General features: G+C 36.9%; 1 protein-coding gene across 1 annotated transcript; it reads left to right on the top strand.

The window, feature by feature from the left end:
* Positions 1-175: 175 nt before the first annotated feature.
* Positions 176-27,084, top strand: kitlga (kit ligand a). The gene is made up of 10 exons (XM_084934241.1): positions 176-493; positions 15,420-15,530; positions 16,054-16,110; positions 16,860-17,012; positions 17,638-17,818; positions 20,330-20,374; positions 21,106-21,203; positions 21,410-21,516; positions 23,672-23,735; positions 23,819-27,084. Exons 1-9 carry the CDS (start codon positions 479-481, stop codon positions 23,700-23,702), a joined length of 798 nt encoding a protein of 265 aa, XP_084790367.1. The 5' UTR covers positions 176-478; the 3' UTR covers positions 23,703-23,735; positions 23,819-27,084.
* Positions 27,085-27,575: the final 491 nt, after the last annotated feature.

Genomic DNA, 27,575 nt, shown 5'->3' with positions numbered 1-27,575 from the left:
CATTTAGCACTCAAGAAACGCACTATTAGGAAAACACCTTACAGAAGCGCCGAGACTGTTTTCATAGCAGATATGTTTAAAGTGGCAGTAGTGGTTTGGAGAGCACCTCTTCACACTGTAACTCGTCAGAGGGCGGCTCTTGGACTGTTTTTTTACGTATCATTATAAAGGCTTAACTCCCTCCCTCTGCGCGTTGTCCTGCTCCTGTGCTGCAAGCGCCCAGTGTCTGGATCTATGTTGTAGATAGCTGGGCTATATGCCACACATTATTAGCCTAGAGGCTGCACATTTTAAAAGTTAAATATCACGTTGTTTTGCCGATCTTCTCCTTTTGGGCTTTTCCTTTTCTCCTCCACTTGGATACTGCTGACTTAGGCATTGGATATGTGCACACAGGATGATGACAACCCCTTTCCTCCCCGTAGAAGTAAAATAAAATAGGCTTTCGGACACACTGGATTTGCTCCTGTTATTCCATATGAAGAAGTCAAAAGTAAGTAGATGTTTTTTGTTTGTCTGTTCGTTGGTTTTCCGGAATAAATAGTTTAATCTGCGGCTTACGCAGCGGGACTTGTTTCTCCTGCTCTCGAGTAACCGGAAAACCGTATAGATCTGGCACGATTTTTATTTGTAACAAGTTTGCGTTGTATTTGAATAAACCGAGGGGACGTGTTTCCGACTAATTACAGGATATAAGTGACAGCGGGATCAAGTCGCCTGGGTGCCGCGTCCTTCCTTCCTTTGACGCTGTGATGTGGCTTGATTTGGTTGCCAAATGGCAAACCTGATTTCCTCCTTAAAGTTATGTTTGCTAAAAATGTTCCACCTGTGCACACTGTATGATGACTGTGGCACATTTACGTCTTCCTTATTTCGCTGGAGGAGCAGCGTCCTCACTGCACCCCGATTAGTAAGTTTAACCACGCCGCCCTGTCACTTCAGCCCTCACTTCTGAGAACGGTTTGCGCCGTGCGTAACTATCCAGCGCTAATTGTTAAAATGATTGCACTTACGTGTGAAGCGCATGGTGGTTAAGTAATTTTCAACCTGTAGGTTAGAGTTTGTGATTGCTGCATGCACACCTTCGTAAATGGACGGTGTTTCCGTTTGAGTTGTAGTTTATAGAGTAAAACTACTTTACTCAGTGAGAATGGTGATGCTTGCAGAATTACACGGCTTGATGTTGAGGCCATATTTTATCCACCTCGCCAGGCTGACACAAATCACTAGTAGGTAAATTAAGCCGAGGTTATTAAGGTGCAGTGTAGGACAGCGTGTCACTGTATTTCATTATGTGTGCATATGTCACTGGCTCTTTGTTTGTTTTCTGGTAATTGATATGCTCTTTTATCTGCCGTTTTTCCATGTACTGCAGGTTATTCATCAGCCTCCTTTATGTGCGCTGCAGGGCCACTTCGAGCTCCGTCTGTGAGCCTTGACACTGTAATCTCTGACCTATGACCTGGCTGATTGAAAACTGTAGGCTACAAGCAGAAGACTAAATGCACAGTTTAACATCACCATTACTTTTGGCAAATCAGTGAATTTCTATTTAATTTCGGCGTTTTACCAATCTGTCATTTTTATTCCCGCCATGAAAGATTTGAGCCTCCAAATCTATAGGCAGGTCCTCATCTGAGCACAAGCAACTGCTTTAGACAAAATTTTAACATTTTATCTAATTTGAAGCCCGTTTACATTGTTAGAAACCACGACTATATCTTGATGTTAGGAAGTCTGCTGCATGAAATGGAAAGCATTTAGTTTGGGTATCTGCGTGCTGCGCCTGTTGGCTAAACTAAACATAGGAAGGTTTAAACTAAATCTCATCTCCAGGCTGTGTAACTGAACCCTGTGCATTTCAGGTTTTTGACTAATCTCAGCCTCACTCTGCTTGGCAGCTTAAGCCCATATTAATGACTAAATCAGATTAAAAAATAAATAAATCAAAGGACATGAAACACGTCAATATGGATATACCAGGGTGTGTACGTGTATGTCCATGCATAAGGGAAGTCTTTGAAGTTTCGCAGACTAAGGCTGGGCATGTCTGCCACAGTTAATCTCATTCTGAGCAGTTTCCTTTATTCTTTTTTTTTAATGAAGTTATACAGTAAGTTGTGCTGTGTGGTTGGACACCTTCCATCTTTTCTTCATGTACTGATATTGCAGCAGTTTGAGGTGTGCTCCTCTGTTATCAGAAGTAGAAAATAAAATAAACATTTTTTTTTTATTTTATTTATATGTATCAAATCTGTTGAAAAAACTGAAATATTTCTGGTATTCCTTGGCGATGGAGAGCTCCTTGTTTATTCCTCTCATAATTTTTACGAACGTTAGGGCATGTAGCAGTAGATTAGTATATGCTTCAAATGCACTCTAATAAAGGTGTCATTTGTCAGAGAGTTTTGAATAAACTCGAGCATAAAAACAAGCTATGGCACACAAATGTGGGGAAACAAGCATGAGTGCTGGCTTGTTGCATCACACCACAGAACATTTGGCACCAGTAGGGAGCGCTAGTTTTCTGATGCTAGCCACGCAGGGCTTTGAGCTGTGTAAGGTTTAGAGAGACATTGTGTATCTGGTCTCCTGTGCCCTTCCTGACACACTAAGGAATTTAGCTTTTTACTGTCAATTCAGCAGAATGATTGAAAGATTCAAGCCAAACATTCAGACAGCTAACATTTCGACAAGTCATCTTGTCAGCTCCCTGCTCCTCCAAAGATCCCTGCGATGTTTTACAGTCTCCTCCTGTATACTGACTGTGTTGTTTGCCCAGATTAAACATTTCAATCCAAATAAAGTGACACAAGGCAGGTGAAGAGGCACTGGAGTATTTCAGCACCAGGATAATTTAGACGCACACATGGTTTGGCTTTTGGAGCCAAGTCCAGCACAGGCTGTAAATCCAAAGGCCCACAGCTCACATAATCCAGGCTCAGTTTCCTTCTACTTTATTGTTGTGGCCTCTGGCCTGCTGAGGACCAGCACGCAATCGAATCCCTCAAGTAAACTAAATTTCTCTCTCTTTTTTTTTTTTTTTTTGATGTGCAGGAAATATAAACTTGAAGGTTCTGACTTGAAGACAAATCACAAAATCGAATGACAGGCCTCTGAATAATTAGATTTACTGTGTCATGTTCCAGAAGGCATGCTGCAGGTAGGCGTTGCAGCAAAGTGGGTGTTATTGTGTCAGAATTACACTCTCCAGTAATCACAGCTGAATGAATTAGTTAACAATGAGATTATATTAACAGCAGGAAAGGAAACACAAAGCATTAAATTAGAGCCCGCATGCTGGGCTGTGTGAAATCCATTCAATGCATAACGAGGTGTTGCTGCTGTTGCATGACATATTTAGTGCTTTGAGATGCTTTTTAGAAACCGCACCAGACTATATTAAAGTCAACACTAGTTTCCACTGGCTCTTTCACATTCATTAACATCAGCAGCCCGAGGGAATTTATGCCACCTTTGAAGATAAAGCATTAAATCACTGAAATTCCCAGGTAGGCTGCCAGTTATGTTAGCTAATGTCTTGTTAAACACATGAGCAGCTCACGCTACTGATGAGTGTCTGTTTGTCAGTGCTGCATATCAAGTCGACCCTATGACTCACATTTTAATCACAGCCCATGCATCACTGCATATCTATCCACACATTATTTGCTTTGTTGTGAATGACACTCATCACTGCTGAACTTTTGTTTGGCATTTTAACTGAACGTATCTAAATGCTTGGATAGTTTTTCAGATAGTCGTCCTGTCAGGTTTATTTTTTAACTGTTGCGCCATTACATTGATTAGATTTATCGTCGATCATTTCCCACCTGCTCTTCTGTAACACAATCTGAATGCCTTTAAGTTTAGAATAAAGTTCTGTGTGCTGTGGTTTATTTGACAGCAAGAATTAACTAGTTTATGAGCACGCTGGTCTCTACAGTAACTTGTGATGATTGAGCCACCTAACTCGAGGTTGCATGGGATTGGAGAGGTTTATTTATCTTAAGGATCACATGTTATTGGTGAAAATGAAAATGAATCCGCTTTGGTTGTTATTTTATTTTTAGGCCCTGTGGGAAATGCTTGAATAATTGACTCTGAGTATAACTGAAATTGCTTCATATCAGAGTATTAGTGGTTAAAGACTGATATTGGAAACATGTTTAATCTCATCATAGCCCAATGAAGTGAAACCTCAATCAGGGGACATTCATAGAACTGAAGGACCAATTTCAAGGTCTTTTGTGAAGAAGATGAAATAGCCAAAAGCAATGTTTTAGCAGACAAAGCTTGCACAGTTCAGCAACTGTGAAAATTAAAGCAGACAGAGCCGATGTTCAGTTGCAAAATGCTCACCCCATATGCACCATCCAGGTCCAAACAGGAGGAATTCAGTACTTCCTAGAATTTAAGCCTTTTTTCAAGAACCAAAAACTGCTGGAGCCAAAAAAGAAATGCTTGTTCTCTCAAAATGATTTTTTCCACCTATAAAAACCATTCAGAACATCAGCAATATTGAAGGGAATGTACAGGAGCTAAACATACAGCTATTAGATGACTACCAAACCTATGTTTTATTAACGTGTGAGTGTGTGTGTTTTTTCTTTGTTTGCAAAGTGCTATATTTTGCTCTACAGCTCTGTGTAATTATGGTCTTAAATGGTGACTTTGCCCTTGTTGAAAAAGATTTGTAAAGCAACACCATAAAAGCAATACTGCAAACCTGGATTGAATTACAGGATTTTCTTCTGTCACAGAGCCCAGGCCTCGTGTCTGAGCGTTTGATGTCTTATTTCTGCAGGAACAAGACATTCAGTGTCCTGTCCCAGATTCACCAAAGGCCTTGTTTTTATCCCCTGTCTAACCTAACGCTCCCATGAAGGGTACATGTCTTTGAGTGCAATATTTTGCTAGAAAGGTGCCTGTGTCTATACCTGTTTGAAAATCATTCTTGACTTCAGTGAGGTTTGGGATACAGAACCGCCAAGCTCTTCTCTTCCAGTCATCTTTTATGTGTCAGATGACCTTAAGTATGTTTGTCTTTATGCAAGAGTGTAGAAGACCTTTCACAAGGTGCTCATAAAGCCAGCAAGGAGAAAGAAAACACAATTGAAGCAATTCCTGAGAGTTTAAAATCAATGTTTATAGAACTCTGATCCATTAACCACTTCATGCTGAGGTCTGTCAGTTAGGAATTCCTGCAGGCTTTTTTCTAACTGATGTGCAAGCCTGAAATGACTGGTTGGATCAGTTCAACGATTTATCAAACCTGGGTTGGGTCTCTATACAAAAGGCACCGTGACTTGATGTCATGTGAATGCAAACATTATTGGGGAAATTACCGTCACAAGGAAGAGGGTACATGACCAGAGCCAAGCAGATGGGTCTGTTCTGTAGATTGGCAAAATATTTTGAGCAGAAACCATAGGGATCTATTTGTCAGAAGCAATTAGTAGCAGTTAACATGGCCCTTTTTCATTTTCCCTCTTTAAAAGTCCAAAAATCTGTCTCAAATGATCCATTATTTGCTGTTTAGTATAATGTACTGGACTGGTAAGTGTAGACTCGATGCACTGTGTGTGGCCTTGCAGGATTTATTAGTCTCAGAACTTTATTTCTCAACGAGAAGTTGAGTTTAAACAACTGCTTGGAGAGACATTTCTGCATCTCATTTTCTTATTTTAATGACTGCATGACTAATTTATAAACACGACCAATAAAGAGCAAGACAAAAGGTAAACAGTTGCAGCTTCCCAAAGAGGATTTTATGGTTTTTGCTGTGCTTTATGTCATTAAATATGTCAAAGATTTGGTTTTGGAGTGTTTGGAGCAGAGAAATTGCAATTGAAATTTGAAAGTATTCCACAAATATTTAAAACAGCAATCGATTTCTTTTGAAATATTAATAAATGATGAATGCTTCTGCTCTCACCACCACAGACTCTGTAATTCTGTTGAAATGTATGCCTGTTCCCACAGGGCAAAGTGTTTCAGAGTGGTTTCTGCTTTAGCCAAGAGACATACGTGCACAGTGTGAATCAGCTATGGACCCACACTTTCCTTCTTAATAAAGGAACCTCTCCTTTCTTCACCTTCTTTAATCTGCTTGTTACAGTCTACAGTCAGGCAAAGTCAAAATCTGGTTGAGCTGGCGCTTTAAAGGTTTACATTTAGGGATTAAGGTTTCTCAAAGAGTATCTATAACATCATTTTAAGTACCTCCATGAGCTTTGGATTTAACTCTTGTGCAATTTTTTTTGAAAGTAGTGAACTTCTCCTGCTGTCAGGTCACAACACCTCACAATTGTGAAGCTTATAATCTGTTGCCTTTAAACTAGAGTTTGTGTGTGGATTTAGTTGTTGCTGCGTCAAAGCAGGATTTTTAGTTAATATGGTTTCTGGGTTGTTTTTTTCTGTTTTGTTTGTTTTTTGTTGTTGTTTTTTTGGAAAAAGCTTTCGCAGAATAAGTGAAAACACATCCTCTGTTTTGTGGATTAGTTCATCTTTTCTCTGAAGAAATATCTCATATAATTAACACACTATTCATACTGTGGTTGCACATGTGTGTCCATTCTCTTTTAAGGACCTTCTTTCTTCATTTGAGAATGGCATCTTGCCTTGGACTCTTATAATTCAGTGTCCCTTATGAATACAGGCCCTTCAGATATTTTTACGAGCGCAAATTATCCCATCACTGAGCATCTGTGGTATACATCTGATTCAGAACAATTGCTGGGGGGTATTAAGATGATGCTGCTTTTTTCCTCCCTCGTGTTTCCAATCCATTAGCTTGCAAGTTGAAGTTTCCACATGATCAGTAAGGACAACTGACACAGAATTTAAAGTCAGTGTTAGTCATCTGGGCTGTTTAAGAAACATGAATGAAATGTGTGTGGGTTTTGTCATATCCATTTTACTTTAAGGCTGACATGTTCTGTGGTGAACTTAAATTGTGGTTCAGGGAATGTCACTTTCAATTGCTGTCAGCTTTAATGTGACTAGTTTTATGAATTTAATATTACATCCAGAACCCTTTTAAACCCCAAACTATTTGTAAAATTCCCACTTAACAAAGCTCAGTTTCTTTATTCTAAGGACTAAAATTAACAACCTTGAAAATATACAGCGACACCTAACATTTCTACTTCTCCCATAAAATACTGTAAGTTGGAGAATAAAGAAATCTTTTGAAGTCAAAAACCAACTGTTACTGATCCTGCCCTAAAGATCTGCAAGTTCAACTCTGTTGAATGTAATCTAACACAAATAAAGTATAAAAATGCTGATATCCATTAAGTGATAGCTTAAATCTTTAATGAATTAATTTGTCCTATACTTCCTATCCTATCCTTCTCTCCTCATCCCATGGGAGATGGATTCTCCTCCCTTAGCCTAATTCTGCCAGTTTTTCCTGTTAAAAGGGAGTTTTTCCTTCTCACTGTCACCAAGTGCTTGCTCATAGAGGGCAATCTGATTGTTTGTTCTTTCTCTGTATTATTGTAGGATCTTTTCCTTACAATATAAGGCGCCTTGAGGCAACTGTTGTAGTGATTTTGGTTATATAAAATGAATTTAACCAAACTTAATATACCCTCAACGGGTTGCGATTTACCAATACATTCAGTCTGGACCAGGTTCAGGAGCCCCCAAGGATAACAGTAGCAACAAGATATCGATATGGCAAATATTCTGTTTTGAAGTCCAATTTTTAACTTTAATCTTAACTTTTAAGTTGCATTTCTGGTCATTAAGCATGTAAATAAAAATATCTGGCTTCACCTCTTGTTTAGCAAAATGAAATACAGTTGTGCAATCTCCAGGAAAGTTTATAATTTTTCAAGTTTTTGCCAAAATTTATTTCTGCAATTTCTCTACTGTCGGGAAATTCTATGTTCGTACAACACAGACCCTTGCCTCCAGCTCATGTGCATTTGTGGTATTTGCCATGGGATTGCCAGTGCATTAACACTGAAAGATGCATGAGCAGCCCAATGCAGACTAGGGCCCAGCCGCAAGGAGATCATTTTTTGGCACGTTGTGTTCAGTGGTTAGCAACAAAACCAAAAGCTAAACTACACCGGAATTTTTTTAAAAAAACAAAAGGAGGCAACATACTTTCCCAACAATAAAGTAAGAATAAACTACAATTGGAAACCTAAATCTTTTGTTAAAAATCTATTTCTTTTAATTGAAGAATTGTATACTGTCTGTAATTCATACTGTCAGCTGAACATTTCTGTCTGTGCAGTTCAGTATGCAACAGAAAATGATTTTTGATGTCTGAGGAGAGAGCATTTGTTATCTTTTAGTCACTGGAAAATATGTCTGTACCTCTATCTCAGTCAAGGTTGAATTCTCTGCCTCACACAGTAATCAAATTATACTTCCTTGTTCCTGTTAGACTGCTTTTTAACAGCATCAAGTACAGGGCGCCTTTCAACGAAGCTGTTGATCTACTTGCGTGAAAGTATCTGAAAGTATATGAATCTGATGAACTGATCTACCATAAACTGGTTACCATAAGACTGACAACTATGGACCACCAATTCACATATTCGAGAATGAATCACAAGTTCAAAATATTATGATTGTTTTTTTTATGAGGAAAATGTTGTACAAATTTAGCCAAGCTTTTGGTGAGAAGGTGTGAAATATATCACCTACATCTGTAAGATGATCTGAAAAAATGCACAGTTGCACAACTCAAGATTCCTTGTTGGCCAGGAAAAATTCCCCTTCTTCAGTAAGTGCATATTAACCAGATCTGTCTAACCCCTTGTTTGTTGATAAGCGGCTATATAAAGGGATTGTAAGAGTATCATAAAACACATTTTTTCCCATTCTTTTCCTTTCCAACAAAAACATTGTAGAGTACACAGCACCATTTTATCCTTTTCCTCCCTTTTTGAAATTTTTTTCACAGTAGCAAGATGCGATTTCCTGCTGGACACAAACGGTGCACTATAATTGCAATTAAAAGTATGCATTGTTTAGTTCAACAGCTCCTCTATTAAGGATGTAGCATTCAAGGGATGTCCTATTTGGTCAAATAACAAGCCTGTTTTTGACATTTAAAATTATATTATTATATTATATTATTTGACTGTAAAATAAATAAACAATAAATAAATTGTGTGCCTTAATTCTTCATGCACATGCTCATATGTTTGGACAAGTCTTAGCGACAGTAGTCTGATTTGACCACTGCTCTGTTGTGTCATACCGCAATAAGTCTGGATAGACTTTTGCAGACACTTCACTGTCTCCAAAAGACACCTGCAGATTGGCTTTTCCTCTGTGTTACCTTTTAATTTCCTAGCAAGATCATTATTTGTGTTTTCATCATTAAAGCCTTTAATCTGCTCCTGATCAATCATACGTTGATGGTATTTGGTTAAAAGGACTGAAACATCTGGTGCACTCTCATCTCTGAAACCTATTGTTTAACGCAGCAGGGGTTGTCTAATTTCTACCTAAATGTTGGCAAGGTCTCATGTCATTAGACATTTGAATAGGTTTGTTTGTTTCCTGTTTTTCTCAACAACATATGCTTAATGGCACACACACAACAAAACAAATTGTTTTAATGTTTTATTAAATGAGCCATTTCTCTCAAAATCTGTCATTAGCTATCGCTACTTGTTTGTTGTGGCCATAGTAATTTAATTGATCTCAGCTGCTGGTAATAAATTGGCCTCTGGAGACCACCTTTCTGTGTGACGTTATTTTATGTTTTTAATTAAAAAGTAAGCCATCAGACCTAGTTAACAGAGCGAGTAATTTTTATCTTCTAAGCCATTCAAAGTATTTAGCTGTTAGCTGTTTATTTGTAGGGCTACACCAGTCGGTTCAAGCCAACTGGGTTAATAGCCCCATATAACAAATTAGGTTTGTTATAGATCGACATTAAATCAACCTCAGTGAAATTCACTGTTTACTCAACAAGTTATGTCTCTTCGTGTATAGGATACAGTTTCATTTTGTGACAAAATAGCTATACTTTATTTAGCGGATTGTGCACTAGCCATAATCTTTGATATATTTTTCTTTTTCTCTTTTTCTTTTTAAATGTAATCTTTAAATTGTTCTGCTTCTCATTTCAACAGTGTAGCTGATATTTAATTATAGGAAAAGAGTTTATCTGAATGGGTACTGAGACAAAAATGTAGAGTACTTTGGGCTGTCAAGTTGAACAGGAAGGAAAATATTCTCCGAAACCCAGATGTCTGACAGTTATCATCTCAAGACAAATGTCGCTTGTAAATGTGTCAGACATAGTTGAGGAAATGGGTTTTACGGTTTATACCTCAAGGTAAATTTATAAAATTATTAGTTCCATTTGTACAGCAGTTAGAATTTCTCAATCAATCTCTAAAGTCTTATCTGTTTTTTGAGGTAAAAAAACAGAGCTCCAGAATAATGAACTCTCTCTTTTGTGCACTAAGATGTTAAATATTAACATGGAAATTTGGCTACACTACTTCCTGATGAGTTGAATCAGGAAGAGAACGAGCTGGCAGTAATTAACATATTCTTTGACAAAAAGAAAAGAAAAAAACACAAAACACATTTAAAGGTTTTAAAAAATTCCAGGGTATTCATTGGAAACCCTCGGTTAACTTGAACCTGGATCAGGTCTGTTTTAATCCTCATTTCAAAACATGGGAACTAATGACTAATGGCAAAATTCAAAACAGTGATGTAGGCAAAAGATTATGAGAAATGTCCATCTATCTGACACAACAGGCTGCATGTTGCCATGGTAGACTAATGTCATGCAAGGTACTGTGCTCTGCTTTTATGAGATTACGTGGATAACAGGGCCACGAGCCCGGCAGTCTGGAGAGCCTGTTCAGCTAATTAGGCATCGGGTTCAAAGTGGTGATGGAAAATCAGACGGGATAATCATTATCTGCATCATTATAATGAAAACAGAAAACAGGCTTTCAGCAGGCCTCAAGAACTGTGATGCACCTGATGATGGAGAACAGGGCTTTATTTTGGAGGCTTGTGAATTAATATTCAATGATTTTGGTTCTGATAATACTACTATTACTACTACTACTTCTGATACTGTTAAAACAAAAAGTGGTTGTAAAGTGTCCGACAGAAAAATACAATTTTGTGCATGGGAGACACTTTCATCTCCTGTTAGTGCAGCTGTGTCTTCTGTCTGAAAGTCACTCAGAAAGCATCAGGGAAATGTTCAGATGACCGAGTTCAAGTAAGTCAAAGTGCTGTCGGTACTGAAGCCTTGTTGTTTATTGATATGTTTGGCCTGAGCTGTGTTGGGAATTCCGGAGCCTTTCTGGAACTTTTAGAAACAAGATCTGTTTGTTTTTTCGATGTGTATTATTTTAACAAGATAGTTCCCATATATTTTTATTGTTGAAATTAGACCGCTCACGATAAGATACAGTTGTGTAAAAATATGGTGTATATGCTATGGACTACGTGACAATATGATACTATTACATTTTACATGGATGTCAAATTATACTGATAGTCTTAGAAATGTTTCCACTATCATGCACTGTAAAAATAACTTTTGGTCAGAGTGCATAAATTACAGTCACTCTCTTTGCAAATTGTACATTTAGAGGATTTAGATTTCCATGACTGTACCGTCTTCAAGTAAAATAGAACTTATTGCAGCAGTATCGTGCACCAACTGATTTCTACACACAGCTTTACAAATTCCCAGTATCTTTATATTATTTTCTTCAAAGTAGCCACATAGTAGCAATAGTTGTTGCAATGTTGTCCCACACAGTTGCTACTTGGTGAAATAAATTGTTTTACAAAACAAGGTTTTAACAGTGAAAATTGTTGAAAAGTGAAGCTAAATCTCAGTGTCGTTCTTGTTGCACAGCATTTCTTCAACAGTGTTTTTTTTTTTTTTAACATTGTGTCCTTGCATAAGTCTGTACCTCCTTCCTGTGTTGCCAACACACAAAAGTAAGTCAACAGCTGTTTTGATCCAACAGCAGAAATTTAAGCAGGTTTGCGTCCGTTGTTATTTTTTGTTTGAAATGTTTAATGGTAGGTCTGCTCTTAAACCTCTGCTGAATAAAAATCAAAATGATAGAGAGTTGTACTATAAATATGAATGGGAATTGTAAACTACAATTTGGGTTCTTTTTTTCTTCTGTCAGCACAGAAGTAACATATGAATGGTTTTCCTAATCCAGGAAGACAGCTCAGCCTTGGAGCAAAGAAACAATTAATAATACTTTGGTAGTAATCCAGATCTAGGAGTCCTGCCATTTGATTTTTTTCTTCCTCTTTTTTTTCTTTTTTCCTTTTAACCAATTACATAATCTGATTTTAGTGACTCAGGCAATAAAAGAAAATGTTAAATTATGTTTTGTTTTAATACTTAAATTCTGTATTTTCTGGCCACTCTCAAAAGGCCATCATCATATTCTATTTCAGGTATTCAATTTCTATTTTAAGTAAACCTTTTCATAGAATAATATGATGTAAAACTAAAAACCTCTTGGATAGTGATAGGATCTGCATTAATTATACAGAAATGTCAGGTCTCTACCACCATCAAAATTGAAGCAGTTGTCCTATTCCCCTCATCAGCCCAATCTAACCATAAATCTTATGAAGATTTGTTTCAGGAAGACACTTAACTTACCAGCACCAAGAGGTTAATCGAGTTCTTTAACATGTTACACCCAGTCTAACATTCGTTGATTGGTTGTGCTTAGCTAATTTATTTCATGGGTTATGAATCTGTCTCATAAGGATCCTGGAATGGTGACTACATCCCCACCTGATGTGTTTGCTGATGTTTTGTTTGTTTGTTTTCTTTTTTTTTTTTTGTTGTATTTATTTATTATTATTTAGTTTTATTTGTTAGTATATTTGCATTTGCAAACATTCAGAAATTATAATGTTGATAATAGCAAACCAGTCACAGGAGGTCCACATGTGCACAACAGTTAGCTGTTTACTAGCTTGATAGTGAAATGATAACATGTCTTCTGAATGTCCTTAATGACCAAACATAATTAGCAAATTTTTCTTAACAATCTTTTCACTGACTTAAATTTGATGGGATGCTTTCTAGTCTGTGTGAAGTTTTAGGTTTTTTTTTTAATTACAGCATGAGCAACAACTGCACACTTGACACACTGAATCATCTTTTAAAAAAATGTTTTTATATAGTGAGCATGTCCATTAAGCTATGTAAGCTTAAGCTATGTAAGAAATGTAAACAGACGGATATGGTGGCTTGAAGAGGAATTGTAAGGATTCTAGCCTGCTGAATTCACTATAAGCCTGTAACTCCATACACTCAGGTACTGTAGCAAGTTTCTGCATGTAATCCATACTAAAGAAATTACAGGCAGCCTGGACACTGGATATTAACCTAAAGGAGACAACAGATACACTTGTTTCTCATTCATGAGCATCACTGTGCACACATTCTGTACAGACAGTATGTTAAAGACAAAAAACAAGAGTATTGGAGTGGTTTGAGATGTTGTGTGATAAACAACAGGTTTTGCTTTGCTGAAAAATCCCGACATTGTACTTTAGTTGTAGATAGGGAACTCTGTTTTTATTATCCCTCATTTGTTATACAAATATGGTTAGAGGTTAAAGATTGAGGCATAACTCATGAATTTAAGTGTCCAACAAACTTGCTTGTTTTTCATCCCCGACTTCCATTTAAAGACAATAGTTGGATGATACAAGCTACAAGGAATTGAATTACATTCCATCTTTTCCTTTAGCATTTCCTGATGTAGATGGATCATTGTTCCACTGGCTTCCTGTTGTGGCTTATTGTGACTTACATATAGCAACAGGAGGAACACTGGTGGCTTTGAAGATTTGAAAATTACTGATCTCAACCCCAGGCTGGCAGGGAAATATAGATGGTCCAGGTCTGTGCCGCAGTTAGTTGTTGCAAAATAGTATGATCATCATTAACAATAGAACAAAATCTTGTTATAAAGGTTGCCAGATTAGATGTGGCATAGTTCCCTTTGTGAAACACTTAAAATTGTATCCACCAAACAGCAAGTTCACATTGAAGGTTACTAATGTGTTTTTGGGCTCTCCTTCTTTTGGGCCCCATCTTTACGGAGAGGAGAATTAGGGATCCATTGCATAAGAAGCAGGTCAGCCAAAAGACTGCAAGCTGTCTCTTCACGAGCCTGAGAGTAACTTTAAGAAGCTATGTTTACATTATTGTTCTTACTGCGAGACATATGTTTTTAAGAACAAATATCCCATTTAAATGGCAGCACTCTGTTTCCAATCACTTTAACACTTGGCAAGTAGCAATATTACAAAAAGGGATATTATCCAAAGGATGTAAATTTTAAAAGGTTAACATTTGGCATCTGATATCTTCTATTTAAGTACACAAATTTAAAATAATTAATCACAGTCAGACCTGATATAAGTGTGCTGATACTTGATGGGGTTTTTTGGTGTGTGTGTGTGTGTGTGTGTGTGTGTGTGTGTGTGTGTGTGTGTGTGTGTGTGTGTGTGTGTGTGTGTAATACTTCAAGACTTTTAAAGTAGCTCTTTCTCTCTTTTCTGGCTACCCATATGATCTACCCCGACCTGACAAGACCATAAAAACATTAAAACATGTACTAAGACAATGACAACAAAAATCCCTTGTCATTGAAAAATAAAAATAACATCTAGTACTGTGTCATTACCCAACTCTGTTCCAGCATGGCAGAGAATCTATTTCTTTTTTCACTTCACTAGAAGTTAAAGAAGAGCCAGGAACTAAAATATTCTTACAACTAAAGCAACTGCCAGTTAAAACAGAAGGCAAGTGAAAATTGAAAGCAGTCCTCTGAGTAAGAATTCTGTTAGTCATCTTATCAGACTCTTTATTGCATTCTTTAAGACCTTTGCATAGATTTAAGACATAACTTGAATTGGTTTTCCAGAACAAAGACAGTACTGATAATTTATCCAACATTGCAGGTGTGACATTACACGTCCTTGTAAAATGCTTTGATGTGTCTCCACCATAAAGACTAGCCAGTACGAATAGTACTCAACACAGCATTGGCAATACACATTTATTATATGGCTGTAAAATTGTCATATTTCATTGCCAATTGTATTTCTTGGTGACTTCTATAAGAGAAAACACATCTTTGTGCAAGTAATGGCCAAAGGCTTGGGAGGTCGAGTTGTTAAGCATGGAAACACCAACAACTCTAAATCTTGGAAAGTTGCAGGAACAGCTGCAAAATCCACTCTTTTTGTTCTTAATCTGATTTAGTGTGACTTTTTTTTCTTTTGCTTTTTAGGTACAGTGAAACTCTAATCTAATGTCTCACATGAGATTCTGATCATAAATGGCTTTTTATGTTGAAGATGTAACTAACTGCCAAAACATGTTTGTCCCTTCTGACCTGCAGAGTTGGATACACGTCTGTGTCCATTTCCTGCTGTTCATTACGCTTGGGGTGCATTCAGATAGACTTAACGTCAACCCAGTGACCAATGACATCGCTAAACTCTCCACTTTGGTAAGAGAAACACTGCAATTAAATTGTATTTGAGAAATTCTAAACTAAATGTCTATTCTGGTATGTTATACATGGCAGGCTACCACTGAACAATCTAAAGCTATTATAGCTATTAAAATATAGTCAAATGAACACACAAAGCACAATGCATAAGCATTAGAACTGTATTCAAACCAATGGCAGATCTTGAAAGTCTTAGGTCAAACAGCTGCAAACACTGTATTTCTCCAGAGAGCCATATTTGATCACTGCCATCACTTAACCGTGTAATGTAAAAACTACCTGTTTATCTTTCTAGAATATATATTTTAAATAACTACTCGTCAACAGAGGAGAAAAAAGAAAGTTAGCACCTGAACACAGGTCTAACAGGAACAAAAAAGAAAGCTGTGTAGTTGTTTCACCAAGTCTTTGTGTTCATGGTTTCAATAATAGTAAATTCACAAATTTTCAAACTGAATGAAAATTCATGTTTTTATGATGTTGCCTGCAGTTTAATGTTAATGTACTTTCTTTTTTACAGAGACAAAATATTCCTAAAGATTACCTAATTCCTCTAGAGTACATTCCTAAAGAAGAGGTAAGATATTGTGACATCTTTCAATGAACAGGCAGTAACCAAATTTATGACAAATCTAGCAAATTGATAAGCACAAAAAAAAATGCTTTAATTGTCCTTGCATTTGACATCGTTACTTCAAAGAGGTGAACCAGGTTTATGGCCACTCTGAGTCATTTGGCATATTTGGATTGATTTGAGTGTGTCAGGATGGTAATAAAACAGCAATAAGATGGAACCAATCTGCTATCAATTTGCAATTGGATTGGTTCAAATTGTTAATAACATAGAATCTGTTGTGATAATACAGCAATTAACTTTTATAGGTGAACAAAAGTGCAAAGTCAAGTCCCCTATTGCCACAGACTGCACTCAACACCACACATTGACTCAGATTAATTGCAGTGCGTTAACGATCTGTGTTTATAAATTAGGCAGCAATTATTGGCAAACCTTCAACAGTCTGTCTGAGAATGATTAGAGTCAGTTGGACCACAAATGTTTTGACACTGGTTGCTTCTTACCTATGTAATTACCTTGCCTTTGAAAGTGGTTACTCAGAGATTGAACGTGACGCATGCTCACTTTTTCCTAGTTCCAAGGCTGCCATTTACTCTAGTATGACTGAGCACTGACAATGATTACCTTTTTTGAGCTACATCCCCATGTCAAACTATCAGTAAACACATCAGCTATGCTGCTATGTTATACCATGTATGTATCACACAGTTCATGCATTTCATATTGCATATGTGTTCCTTTTTTTCCAGGCTGGGATGTGTTGGATGAAATTAAATATCTTCTATTTGGAGGAAAGCTTAGTAAGGTTATCAGAAAAGTTTGGAAACGTTTCATCCAATAAAGAGAACATTAGCATATTCATTCAGATACTCCAAGAACAAAGGGTCCATATGCAGGATCTGGTAAGTTCATTGTTTACTGGTTATCTTTTACCACTTTTATTACAGATCCAGCATCCATGACAAACAGTGTTGAAATGTGCATTATATATAATTGGATAATGTATATGAAAAACACATAATACACAATACACAAAATATATAGTGGCCTAATTATTTAAATCTGAATGATTTTGGATGAAGTTTTTTTGGACTGCAAAAAAAAAAGAAAGAACGAAAGCATGCAAGCTTCAGGTATGCATTCAGTCACATGATTTTCATTTAATATGGGTAGAAATGGGTTTTCAACATTTTGAAAAAGTTACCCATTCTCACAGGTATTACGCAGCATATAGTCTGTTTCAAATACATGCATTGCACTGGTTTAGGTTCAGAAAGTAGGAGTCATGATGCTTACTCTGTTAATTCACAAGTTATTCTCACAGCAGCTTTGCAAGCGAGACATGACAGGCTGCAGAACACTGAATGTCTGAAATACATGAAGCATTTGCACAGTCATGCACTTTCATGTGATAATATGTAGAAAAGCGCAAGATTGCATGTGTGTAGCAAAATTAGAGATTTTTTTGGAAGGAAAAAAGAAATGAAATAAATGTATTTAATGAAAATTGTGTCTCTGTATTTCCAGAATGACATCATGCTTGATTTTGAGTGCCACTATAGGGAAGAGAGGTTTGACACCAACCAATACTTTGACTTCATCGAAGATTTACTCAGAGCTGCACAGAATAAAGAAGATGCACACGACTGTGATGTTCCTCCCTGTCCCACCTCACCATACCCACCATTAATAGACGAGTATTCAGAAGGTGAGTACTCTATATAACACTTTTATGTTGTTAGACATGTTTGTGTAATTTCGTTAGTTTAAATGAAGAAAAACTAAATGGTTAATTGAGGTGTGAGATTTGTTGCTTTATTGCTGAATTCTTGTGCAAAGTTTGTATTGATTGCAGCATGTTTGTAGCTACTGTGCACTGGGTTTTGCAGAAAAGTTACTATAAGGCCATTTGTGATATATAAATGTTTGCTCATTTGTGTTTGCCTTTAATTCATGTTACAAAAAAAGGGTAGATCTTTTTTTGAGCCAGTGGTCAAATGCAAAGTCAGCATTTCCTCTTACAGATTCTTATTGATTAAAATAAAACAAAGGATAAAAAAAAAGCACTGGGTCGAACTATTTGAACTAATATATCTCAGGTGTTTCTGCAGAAGTTCAGTTGTAACGCCTCCACAACAAGCTGCATGTTGCACACTCGTGTTCACTCCATCTGGAGTGTGATGCTTTAAGCCAAAGCACACTACAATAAATGACAAGACTGGCGAAATATCTATCAGTCAGTCCAGCTTTTCTTGGACGAAGCTGATGTTTTTTAGGTAGTCTGGATTTCGCAATCTGAATTTGAATTCATCTTTTTTGCATTCTCCATGAAAAGAGTCAGCAAGGAAACAAAAAACAAAAAAATGTCAGGAGAGGATAATCATATTTTTCACATTTTAGTTTCACAGTTAAGATCACTTTCTAATGCACCTGATATTCTACATGTGCCCTTAAAGATATGAATTTAAGATTTGCACAACATTTTTCATTTTATGAAGTTACCACTTTCTCTGTATCAACAATTTGCATTCATTAATGTTGAGAAAAATTGAAGAAGGTATAATCACTTGAAAGTAAAGAACACTGTTTAGTACTCATAAGTCAGATAACAATAATAAAGAATAACTGAATAGGATTACTTTTAATGATGATCAGTAACAAGCAGAAAGATTGTTTAATCACATTTTCATATGTGATATATTACGGTATATCATGATATATTTTGAAGTCAGTTTAATACTTAGCAACCAAAGGGCTACACAGCACGAGCGCGTCTGGGGGGGTGGGGGGTTGGGGGGGTGCCCACTGCCACTAAATAGGACCAGTGGCGGAATTGACATTTAATCAAGTGCTTATGTATTACTTTAGTGTACTTCATTTTGCCAAATCGAATATACAGAGCTGCACGCTGTGATGACTCCTTATGAATAAGGGAGCAGCTGAAAGAAGCATACAATGTAAATACTTCTATGTTATTCTCCCTTCGTCTTATACGTCACTGTATTTTTGGAAATATTCTTTGTACTTCATACAAATTATTCCAAAACTTTAGTCAAATATATATTACTTAAAATGAATAATTATCTAGTAATATATGGTACTATGTTAATATAGAGTTATCCAGCAGTGTATAAGTAATGAAAATTTGGACATTTATTCGTTACAGATAATTCAAAATATATGCAGATTAATCAGTCAGAAGATGGAATCAGTTCCACTTTATAATTGCTTATATTGTAAATCTGCCAAAATAAAATACAAAGTAACAAAACAAGGAAACGTCTAACACAGAGAAGGAGACTTAACAGCAGATATGGGGAACACAGGGGAAGTGGGATAAACCAAAAATCAAGCACTTAAATCTACACAGACACTAGGAAACTATGAAGAACTAATACCAGATTACCCAGAGAAGTTTGCACAAAATTAAAACTAAGCCTTGTCAAAACCACAGTTGGAAAGGAAACTTTAAAACTCTGAGAAATGTATAATCCCCCCAAAAAATAATGTTATAACTATACTAACAAGAATATAAATTTGCAAAAGAATCTAAACTAAGGACTGAGAACAATAAAACACACAAACCCGAGGCATAAGTTAAAGGTGTGGGAAAGCAGGCAGCGTTCAGAAACTAACCTTAACTCTTGAAAAGGCCCTCCCAAAAAATAAATTTAAACCCTGAACATTTCCGTCACAAGTTCATTCCTGCTTGTAAAACTACAGCCACCCTCTTAGGAATATAGTGAAAAGGCTTTATTTAGGACAGACCTCTTGTGGCTGTTTGGAGAAGCTTTTAATCCACAAACCATTATTTCTTCACAAGAACTTTGCAAGATAAGAGCTGAAAAATGTTCTCAGCGGTCAGATGGCCCATAGAGACACGGCTGAGTCACAGGACCGAGGGAAGATGTCCCAAGGTAGCACATGTGAAAAGGAAGAAAAGAGCCGAAACCTGATTGTCTACACGTTGAATACAGAGCAATCTTCCCAAGCGCTTGGCTTTTCTTTTGCGGAGTGGTCGGATGAGCTCTATTGTGCGTGTTTGAGGGGAGAGTAGAAAAAGTGGTGTTGAGGTGCCTTTTTACCACCTGACAATAAAATCTTGACACTCCTCTCTTCCCTTAATTTCCATCCCTTTATGTCACTTTTTCATTTGTCTTGTTGTGTTTTCTGGTAACTCTGAATCCATCTCTTTTGTGTTTTTCTGTTTATCCTTCAGAGTCCCCCACTACCAGCCCACTGTGTCCAAATGACTGCAACACAAGTAAGTCTGTGGATATTTGCAAGAAAAAAAATGGGCTGCAAAACCAGTCCAGCTGGTGTGCCAAATGGGCAACAGTGTTTTTCCACTTTTGATATCAAGTAAGCCAGTGCCCTCAGAATGCTGTCACCGATGAGCAGTGCTCTTCGGGGCAAATTCCTCATCATGTGCCTCGTCTTGTCCTTTTAAGTGTTTACCTGCCTACTGCAGGGCTTTGCATCTTCACAAGTTGTCAGTGTTTTGACTGACTGCATGTGGAAATGCAGACAGAATGTACATTTCATTAAATACTGATTCATAAACATTCATTACAGTGTGAAGTGTAAGTGCATTGCAGAGTGGTTGTAGTAACACAACAGAAACACTGAAGGGGGGGGGGGGGATCAAGAACATGGTGATATAATAAGTTTCTTTTTGTTTACTGTTGCTTTCCTGATAACCACATTAACCTCCAGAGAGATTAAATTTTAGTATTTTATTTGAATGGATGCCAAGAAAATCTTTGCACATTATCAGTAGTTTGTGCCGCAAAATGCTCTTTATGTTAAAGATAGTAAGAACTAAGAAATAAGGTACGGTATAATATTTATTTGGTGATGATCTTTACTTTTCACGGTAAAAACAAAGAAAATTTAATTATTAAAAAAACAGAAATCACTGAAGAAAAAGTTTATTTATTAATATTTAATCATAGTTTAAGTAATTTTTAAGAGAATTTGTCCTTTTAATCCTAGGTCAGCAACAAAGACTCCTGCCTGAGGTGGTGGAGAGAAGCCTTCTCTCCTTACTCTTCATTCCACTTTTAGCCATCGTGTTCTTGCTTGTATGGAAGGTAAGCCAACCTTTGACCTCAAACACTAAGCTGAAGTACCTAAGAGATATGAGCCCATGAAAATGTCGAGAGATACAGTCGTGCTTTGTTCCATTGAATTTATGAGAGCTGGCGGCAGCCTTTCAACTTTGTGCCATTGTTCTACACACCTCGTTGATCCTTGTGGTGAACTTTGGAATTAAGAGGAATTTTCTAACCTGGCACAGGTCAGATCACGGAGGAACCAGGACGATGTTCAACAGAATCCTGCAGAAGAAGGACTCACAGGAACAGAAGGGACTGCACCTCCACTAGATACTGAAATATCAGAAAAGTGAGCTTTTTTTGTTTGTTTGTTTTTAATTTACAGGCAATGCAAATTTGCAGCAGCTGGATTAGTTGCTTAAAACTGATTGAGCAAGCAGTCTGTTAATTATGTACTATTTATTCACAAAAAATATAAACAGAGATCAAAGGTATTACTTCAGGCATGAAAACTCTAAAATAGCAAATTTGCAGTGAAATATTGGAGGTGTGGGTTTTGTTAAAATTGTGAATTTAGTAGTAGAAAATGTTTTGTGTGTTTATTATTACACTATTTTTAGGCCTAGGCTTTGGACTCATATCAAATTCTGCTGCTACTTTACTTTTTACATTTCCTTCATATTCACTCTTTTGTAAGTCCCCTGATTTCATAGAAATATTTCATAAAATATCATCACTGTGCAGTCAAGACTCTTTAAAGAAGGTCAATAGCCTAACGTTTGCACAATGGCAAGAAACAAAAAAATAATAAGTCATTATTTTAAATTAAAAAGTATATGCACAAAAGAAATAAAAAAATAAATAAAAAGGTAATTTTTCACCTAACTGTAGGGTGTCGCTCATATATATAACCCCCATATTGGCACCCATATTAAAAAGTTCTGTGCTAGTCCATCACAACAATGTACTAAACATTCCACAGAGATTTTGGCTCAAGACAGCACTGACATGACTGACACAGCACTGTTACTGCAAATATCCTGATTGCATTCCCATGATGAAAATCTCCACATCTCAAAGGTGCTCTATTGGATTGAGATCTGGTGGATATGGAGGCCATTTGAGTGCACTGAGTTTCATGTTCATGCAACCAGCTTGAGACAATCTGAGCTTTGTGACGTGGCGCATTATCCTGTTGGAAGCAAGCATCACAAGATGGGCACACTGTGGTTATAAAGGGTTGAACATGGTCGCCAACAACACTCATTTAGGCTGTTGTGTTTAAACAATGCTTAGTTGATACTAAGGGGCTCAAAGTGTGACAAGGAAATATGCTCCACACCAGCGGTCCCCAACCTTTTTTGCGCTACGAACCGGTTTATGTCAATATTTTGGCGGCCTTTAAGGTATCAGGGATAAATACAACAAAATAAAACCAGTACCGGTACCAAAATAAAGATTTATTCATAATACACAGGAAAAGACCCAGGGAAACCGAGTTAACGATAAAAATGATTTTAAAAAATCAATAAAAATTAATAAAACCCCCAAAAACCATAAATTTCACACCCAAGCCTCAACTCTTGCGGCCCGGTTCAAACGACTCCAGTACGGGTCCGTGACCTGGGGTTTGGGGACCGCTCACTGCTCCACACCATTGCACCGACACTCGTCTGAAACGCTCATACAAAGTCGGATGGATGCACACTTTCATGGTGATGAACCCAACTTCTGACTCTACCATCTTATTGTCTTATTGCCAAACCATCAGACAAGGAAACAATTTGCGCTTTCTGGTTTCCGCCTGTGTGAATTGCAACAGTTTGTTGTTCTTATCTGACAGAAGATACGATCTTTGCGGGCTTCTGCTGCTGTAGCCATCTTCTTCAAATATGATGCTTCCTTGTTGTAACCTACCAAGCAACTGAATGCAATCAGACCAATCTCCTCTGACTTCAACAAAACATTTTAACCAAGAGGACTGCCACTCACTGCATATTTTCTTTTCTCTTATTTTTGGACTATTTTCTGTAAACCCTAGAAGTGGTGGTTGTGTGGGGAAAATCCCAGCCAGCATGGCACCAACAAACATTCCACTTTCAAACTCATTTAAATCACCTTTTATTCTTATGCTTGGTTTAAATTTCAGCAGGTCACCGTGACTGTGTCTAAATGCTTAAATGCATTAATTTGCTTCCATGTGATTGATTAATTTCCATTAGTTAATTTTGCCTGATAAAGTAGTTAGGAGGCGTATATATTCACATCATAGAAAAAGGTTTGAAGATATATATTTACTGCCAGGACTAGTAAAAAAATGACAAAAGTAGTTTTCCTACACTTTTCAAGCGTCTTGACTGCATTGCTCACGTTGTCCTACTGTACCAACCTTGACTCCTGTCATGTGAAAGCCATCTCTGTTGTTCTTGATGTCTTTTCTTGTTTGTTCTTCTGCTTCTTCTTTTTCTGTCACTGAAAGATAATGTCTGTCTGTTCAACTGTAGGAACATGCTGAACGTCATTGAAATAGTGTAAGGCTTCTGCATTTGGTGTTCTTCGGTGTATTTGGTAAGATTTTTGACATTGCTGTAAATAAGAGCAAATACATTTCAAAAAGCTCTAAAACCTCATCTCACTCGCCTTTCTCACAGGGTTCTACCCTTTTCTTCTGTTGGTGTCCAAGGGTGAAAAGAAAACATGAAGCTGAATTCCATTGTGAGAACGTAGAGGCGAAAGGCCTGTTCATGACTGCTCTCCAGATTCACGATGGCATATTACATCACCAAGACTGTTCTGGTTTAATCACACACTTATATCATGTGGATAAGCTTGCCTTTCTTCTAAGACTGCATGCTTTTGAGAAAAAAAGTGAGATATTTGCTGTTATAAACTCCTGTTCCACACTCATCCTTGGACTCTATGACTCCGACTAATCATTCATCAGAATCTGCTGGATCGACAGATCTTTGGGGGAAAGCTATGTCTTTTTACCAGCGTGTCATTCAGTCTGGCTGTGTTTTTGGGCCTGCCGCTTCATTTTCAAGGAACATACCACAAGGTGACCAGTGTTATGCTGGTTATGTCTTGTATGAACTTAAGCCTGAATTACTACCTCCGGTGACCCTCATGTTAACCACACCTTCAACAGCTCCACAGTTTCCTCTGCCTCCAAGGTTTCCTTAAGATTAATAATGTTAATCTTTGTTGTTCCAAGATGTAGTCACATTATCTGCTTTAAGTACAGTATGTACCCATGGGGATATATGATGTATTTATTTATTGGTGGCAGCACTCAGTGGCTGCTGTTCATGCAACTATAATGTCTGAAGTTAAGTCATTTAACAGCACCATTACTAAAGGGCCACACATTTTTTTTTTTTAAAAAAGAAGAAAAAAGGTTCTGTATACTAACACATCGCAAACCCCAAAACATATTCCTCCTAAACAAGTGTCATTTTCTTATTGGTGTTGTTGTTGTTGTGCGTATATATAACTCGGGTGATTTAGAATGTGTGAGAACACATGTATACAGAATATGCTGCTTTGACTAACTTAGATCTAGACTGTTAAAATCTGCAATGACATTCTGCTAACAAGTATCAGGGATGACGTCTGTGGATTCATATTTTTTTTTTAAATTTTATTTAAAGGTGAGTTTTTCAGAACATAGAAGACAGGCACATATAAGACAGCAATCGGCCTCCCTTAGCAAATGTTTTAGTTCGACAATGCCTTTATTTTTTACTTTACACACATCTATGTTTGCAAGGCAAAAACTGTTACATAAGAGATTTCTTGATGGCCATTCCTCAAAGGAAAAAACACTAAATTGTTTGAGACAGAAACAGAAATATTCAACAAAGACCTTAGCATTTAGATTTTTATGATAAACTATCTTTCTTTTAAACTGTTCGTTCAAAAACCAAATGTAATCGTAAATCAGGCTCATCAAGTGTAGACTGTTCACTCATAAGGTTTCGTCTGTTCTTGCTTACTTTGCCTTTCAATACTGCCAGAATTAGTGTTGCACAGGAAAAGCACTCGTAGAAAATCTGATGAAATAGTAAGTGCATTTATCAAAATTAAAATGCTAATAAAGGTCAACAGATGATATGAGTTTTTAAAAATTGACAAAAATGCCCCTTACCTTTATAATCCACAAAGTTCTCCACATATTGAATTTTTTGCCTTACAGTTGCGCCAACTTATCACAGTATTGAGGAAACGGGCAGCAGGGTTAAACTATTTAAAAAGGAATCTAATCTTCACAGCCTTGCCCAAAGACAAATTAGGGAATCCAATAAATTATGATGGGTTGTAGTCAAGTAATTATGAATATTTTTAATGACAATCAATAAAGAGGTAGAAGTGTGATTAGGACACACTGACTGTGACCTTTCCCATCAGACACATACCTGACAATGACATAACTGGCAGGACACAAACATCAGTATCTATATCTAGTTTGAGTGTTTCTCTTACATATGTGGTCTTACATTGTACCATGTCCATTCATGTTTTTGTGCCTTGTTTGGTTGGTGTGAGTGACTCGTGTGGAAATGTAAAAGCCCGTCCATGTTTCCGTGTTTTAGCAGAGTGGCGAGATCATTACAGGGCAGACAAAAATAACAGACAGGAGTTCCAGTCTCTCTTCTTCTTTTATTTTTAACTGAGAGTTAAGTTCGTTTGACTTGTGCCCAGTAAAGATTTGGATCTAGTAAAGCAGTGTTTCAGAATGTGAAAACTAAAATGGCTGAACAAACTGCAGTGGTTTTAACTTTTCTGTCCACGTTACATTTTATCCTTTATATCCTATAGGAAACTTTTAATCTGGTAACTGCTTGTTTCCTGTGTATTTGGGACTATATGTTGGGAATTTTTTCATATAGGAGTAAAGAGTATATTGTGCAAAATTAAATATATGTTTTGTTTTGCTTTTTTTGTTTTTGTTTTTTTATGTATACCACATTGGTGTTCATATAGTTCAGATCAACTTTACCTTTCAGCATCAATAGCTGGAATTTTTTCGTGTGGTATTGTTTTTAGTGTTGAACTGCAAGAAAATGTTCAAAAATGCATTTTTGAGGAACGCTTTTGATCATGACAAATTTCCTGTGACATGGTCTTTATGGCGAGCCCAGTCTGTGTTAGGAAAAAGTATAACACTTTGGTGTCCGTGTAGTCTACACCAACAGTACTTTTAGAGGAAATATCTAAACGTGTGGTATGACAAAGTATTGCAATTTCAAAGTTTTCAGTCAGTTGCTTCCTTTCAAGGATGCATTTTTGAACCGTATTGAAGTATAATATCTATGGCAGTTTAGACCTGAGACTTTCTCTACAGTTACCTTTAGATTGTGCTTCTCCACATGAAGACTATTACACGCAGTTTCCAATATTCTGACAGAGATACGGGCTTCTCTAGCCACAAATGAGCAAACAAGGTATACTGTGTCAAAAGTTGCTTTTATACATGGTCTTTGAATATAATGAGCTGCAACAGGTCTAAGCTGTGAACAAAAAAATAGAAAAAAAAACAAAAAAACATGGTCTCCCATTTTCCTGTCTATGCAAGAGCCAGAAGCGGCAGTATGTCTAATGCGGGGAAGCCAGAAAGTAAGCAATTTCTTGCATTAGTCAAGAGAATGACTGCCCTTTAATACTGTTCCTATGTGAGTCGTAATGTGTTCTGATGCATCCTGAACAGTGCTTTTGAGTGTGCGAGTCATTCAATCCATCTGTCTTCAGTGAGTGAGTCAAATGGCTCTAGGCAGGAAATAAGTCTGGGTGCCAAAAAGCAAATGTTATTAATGCCTGGTTGGTATTCTGGGTGAAAACTCTACTGTATTCTGTATTTTTGTATAATTGTAAACAAACATATATGAAATATGAATAAAGTACATGTACCCAGCTGTTATCTGTTGTTTGTTCAAGAATTTTAATTTATAATCTGCTTGATTAGGAATCCACATGTCATGTGAATCCACACATCACATTTTGAGTACTTGCGTGAAAGAGCTTTAGGTACTTTGGAAGAAAGTAGATTTTTCTAAAATTTCTAAAATATTCTTGAAGAAAAGCTTGGACAATTTGATTTTTATGGCAATGTTCTATACTTCCATACTGTTTGCATTTGTGTTATTAGCCTGTAAAATGTTATTGTCTGATTTAAACTGTGTTCCAATGATAACTTGAGAAAAAGCCTACAATAATGTGTTATGAATCCAGCTGATAAGATAAAACAAACTATGTCCTCACTTAAAACCTAGTAAATCACCTCTCTTGTCTTGCAAGACATTTCTCCCAGAAGAGTACAAGCATAAAATAGTTAAACACATTTTTTTCCTGCTCCTTTTCACCATATTTTATTTCATTAACGCAATTACACAAGAGGGAGTACTTGGCCTT

Source organism: Perissodus microlepis, chromosome 7 (assembly GCF_051167445.1).
Source record: "Perissodus microlepis isolate ML-2025 ecotype Zambia chromosome 7, ASM5116744v1, whole genome shotgun sequence".
Classification (NCBI taxonomy): Eukaryota; Metazoa; Chordata; class Actinopteri; order Cichliformes; family Cichlidae; genus Perissodus; species Perissodus microlepis.
The sequence above is the reverse complement of the archived record's forward strand: the minus strand, read 5'-3'. Positions and strand labels throughout refer to the sequence as shown.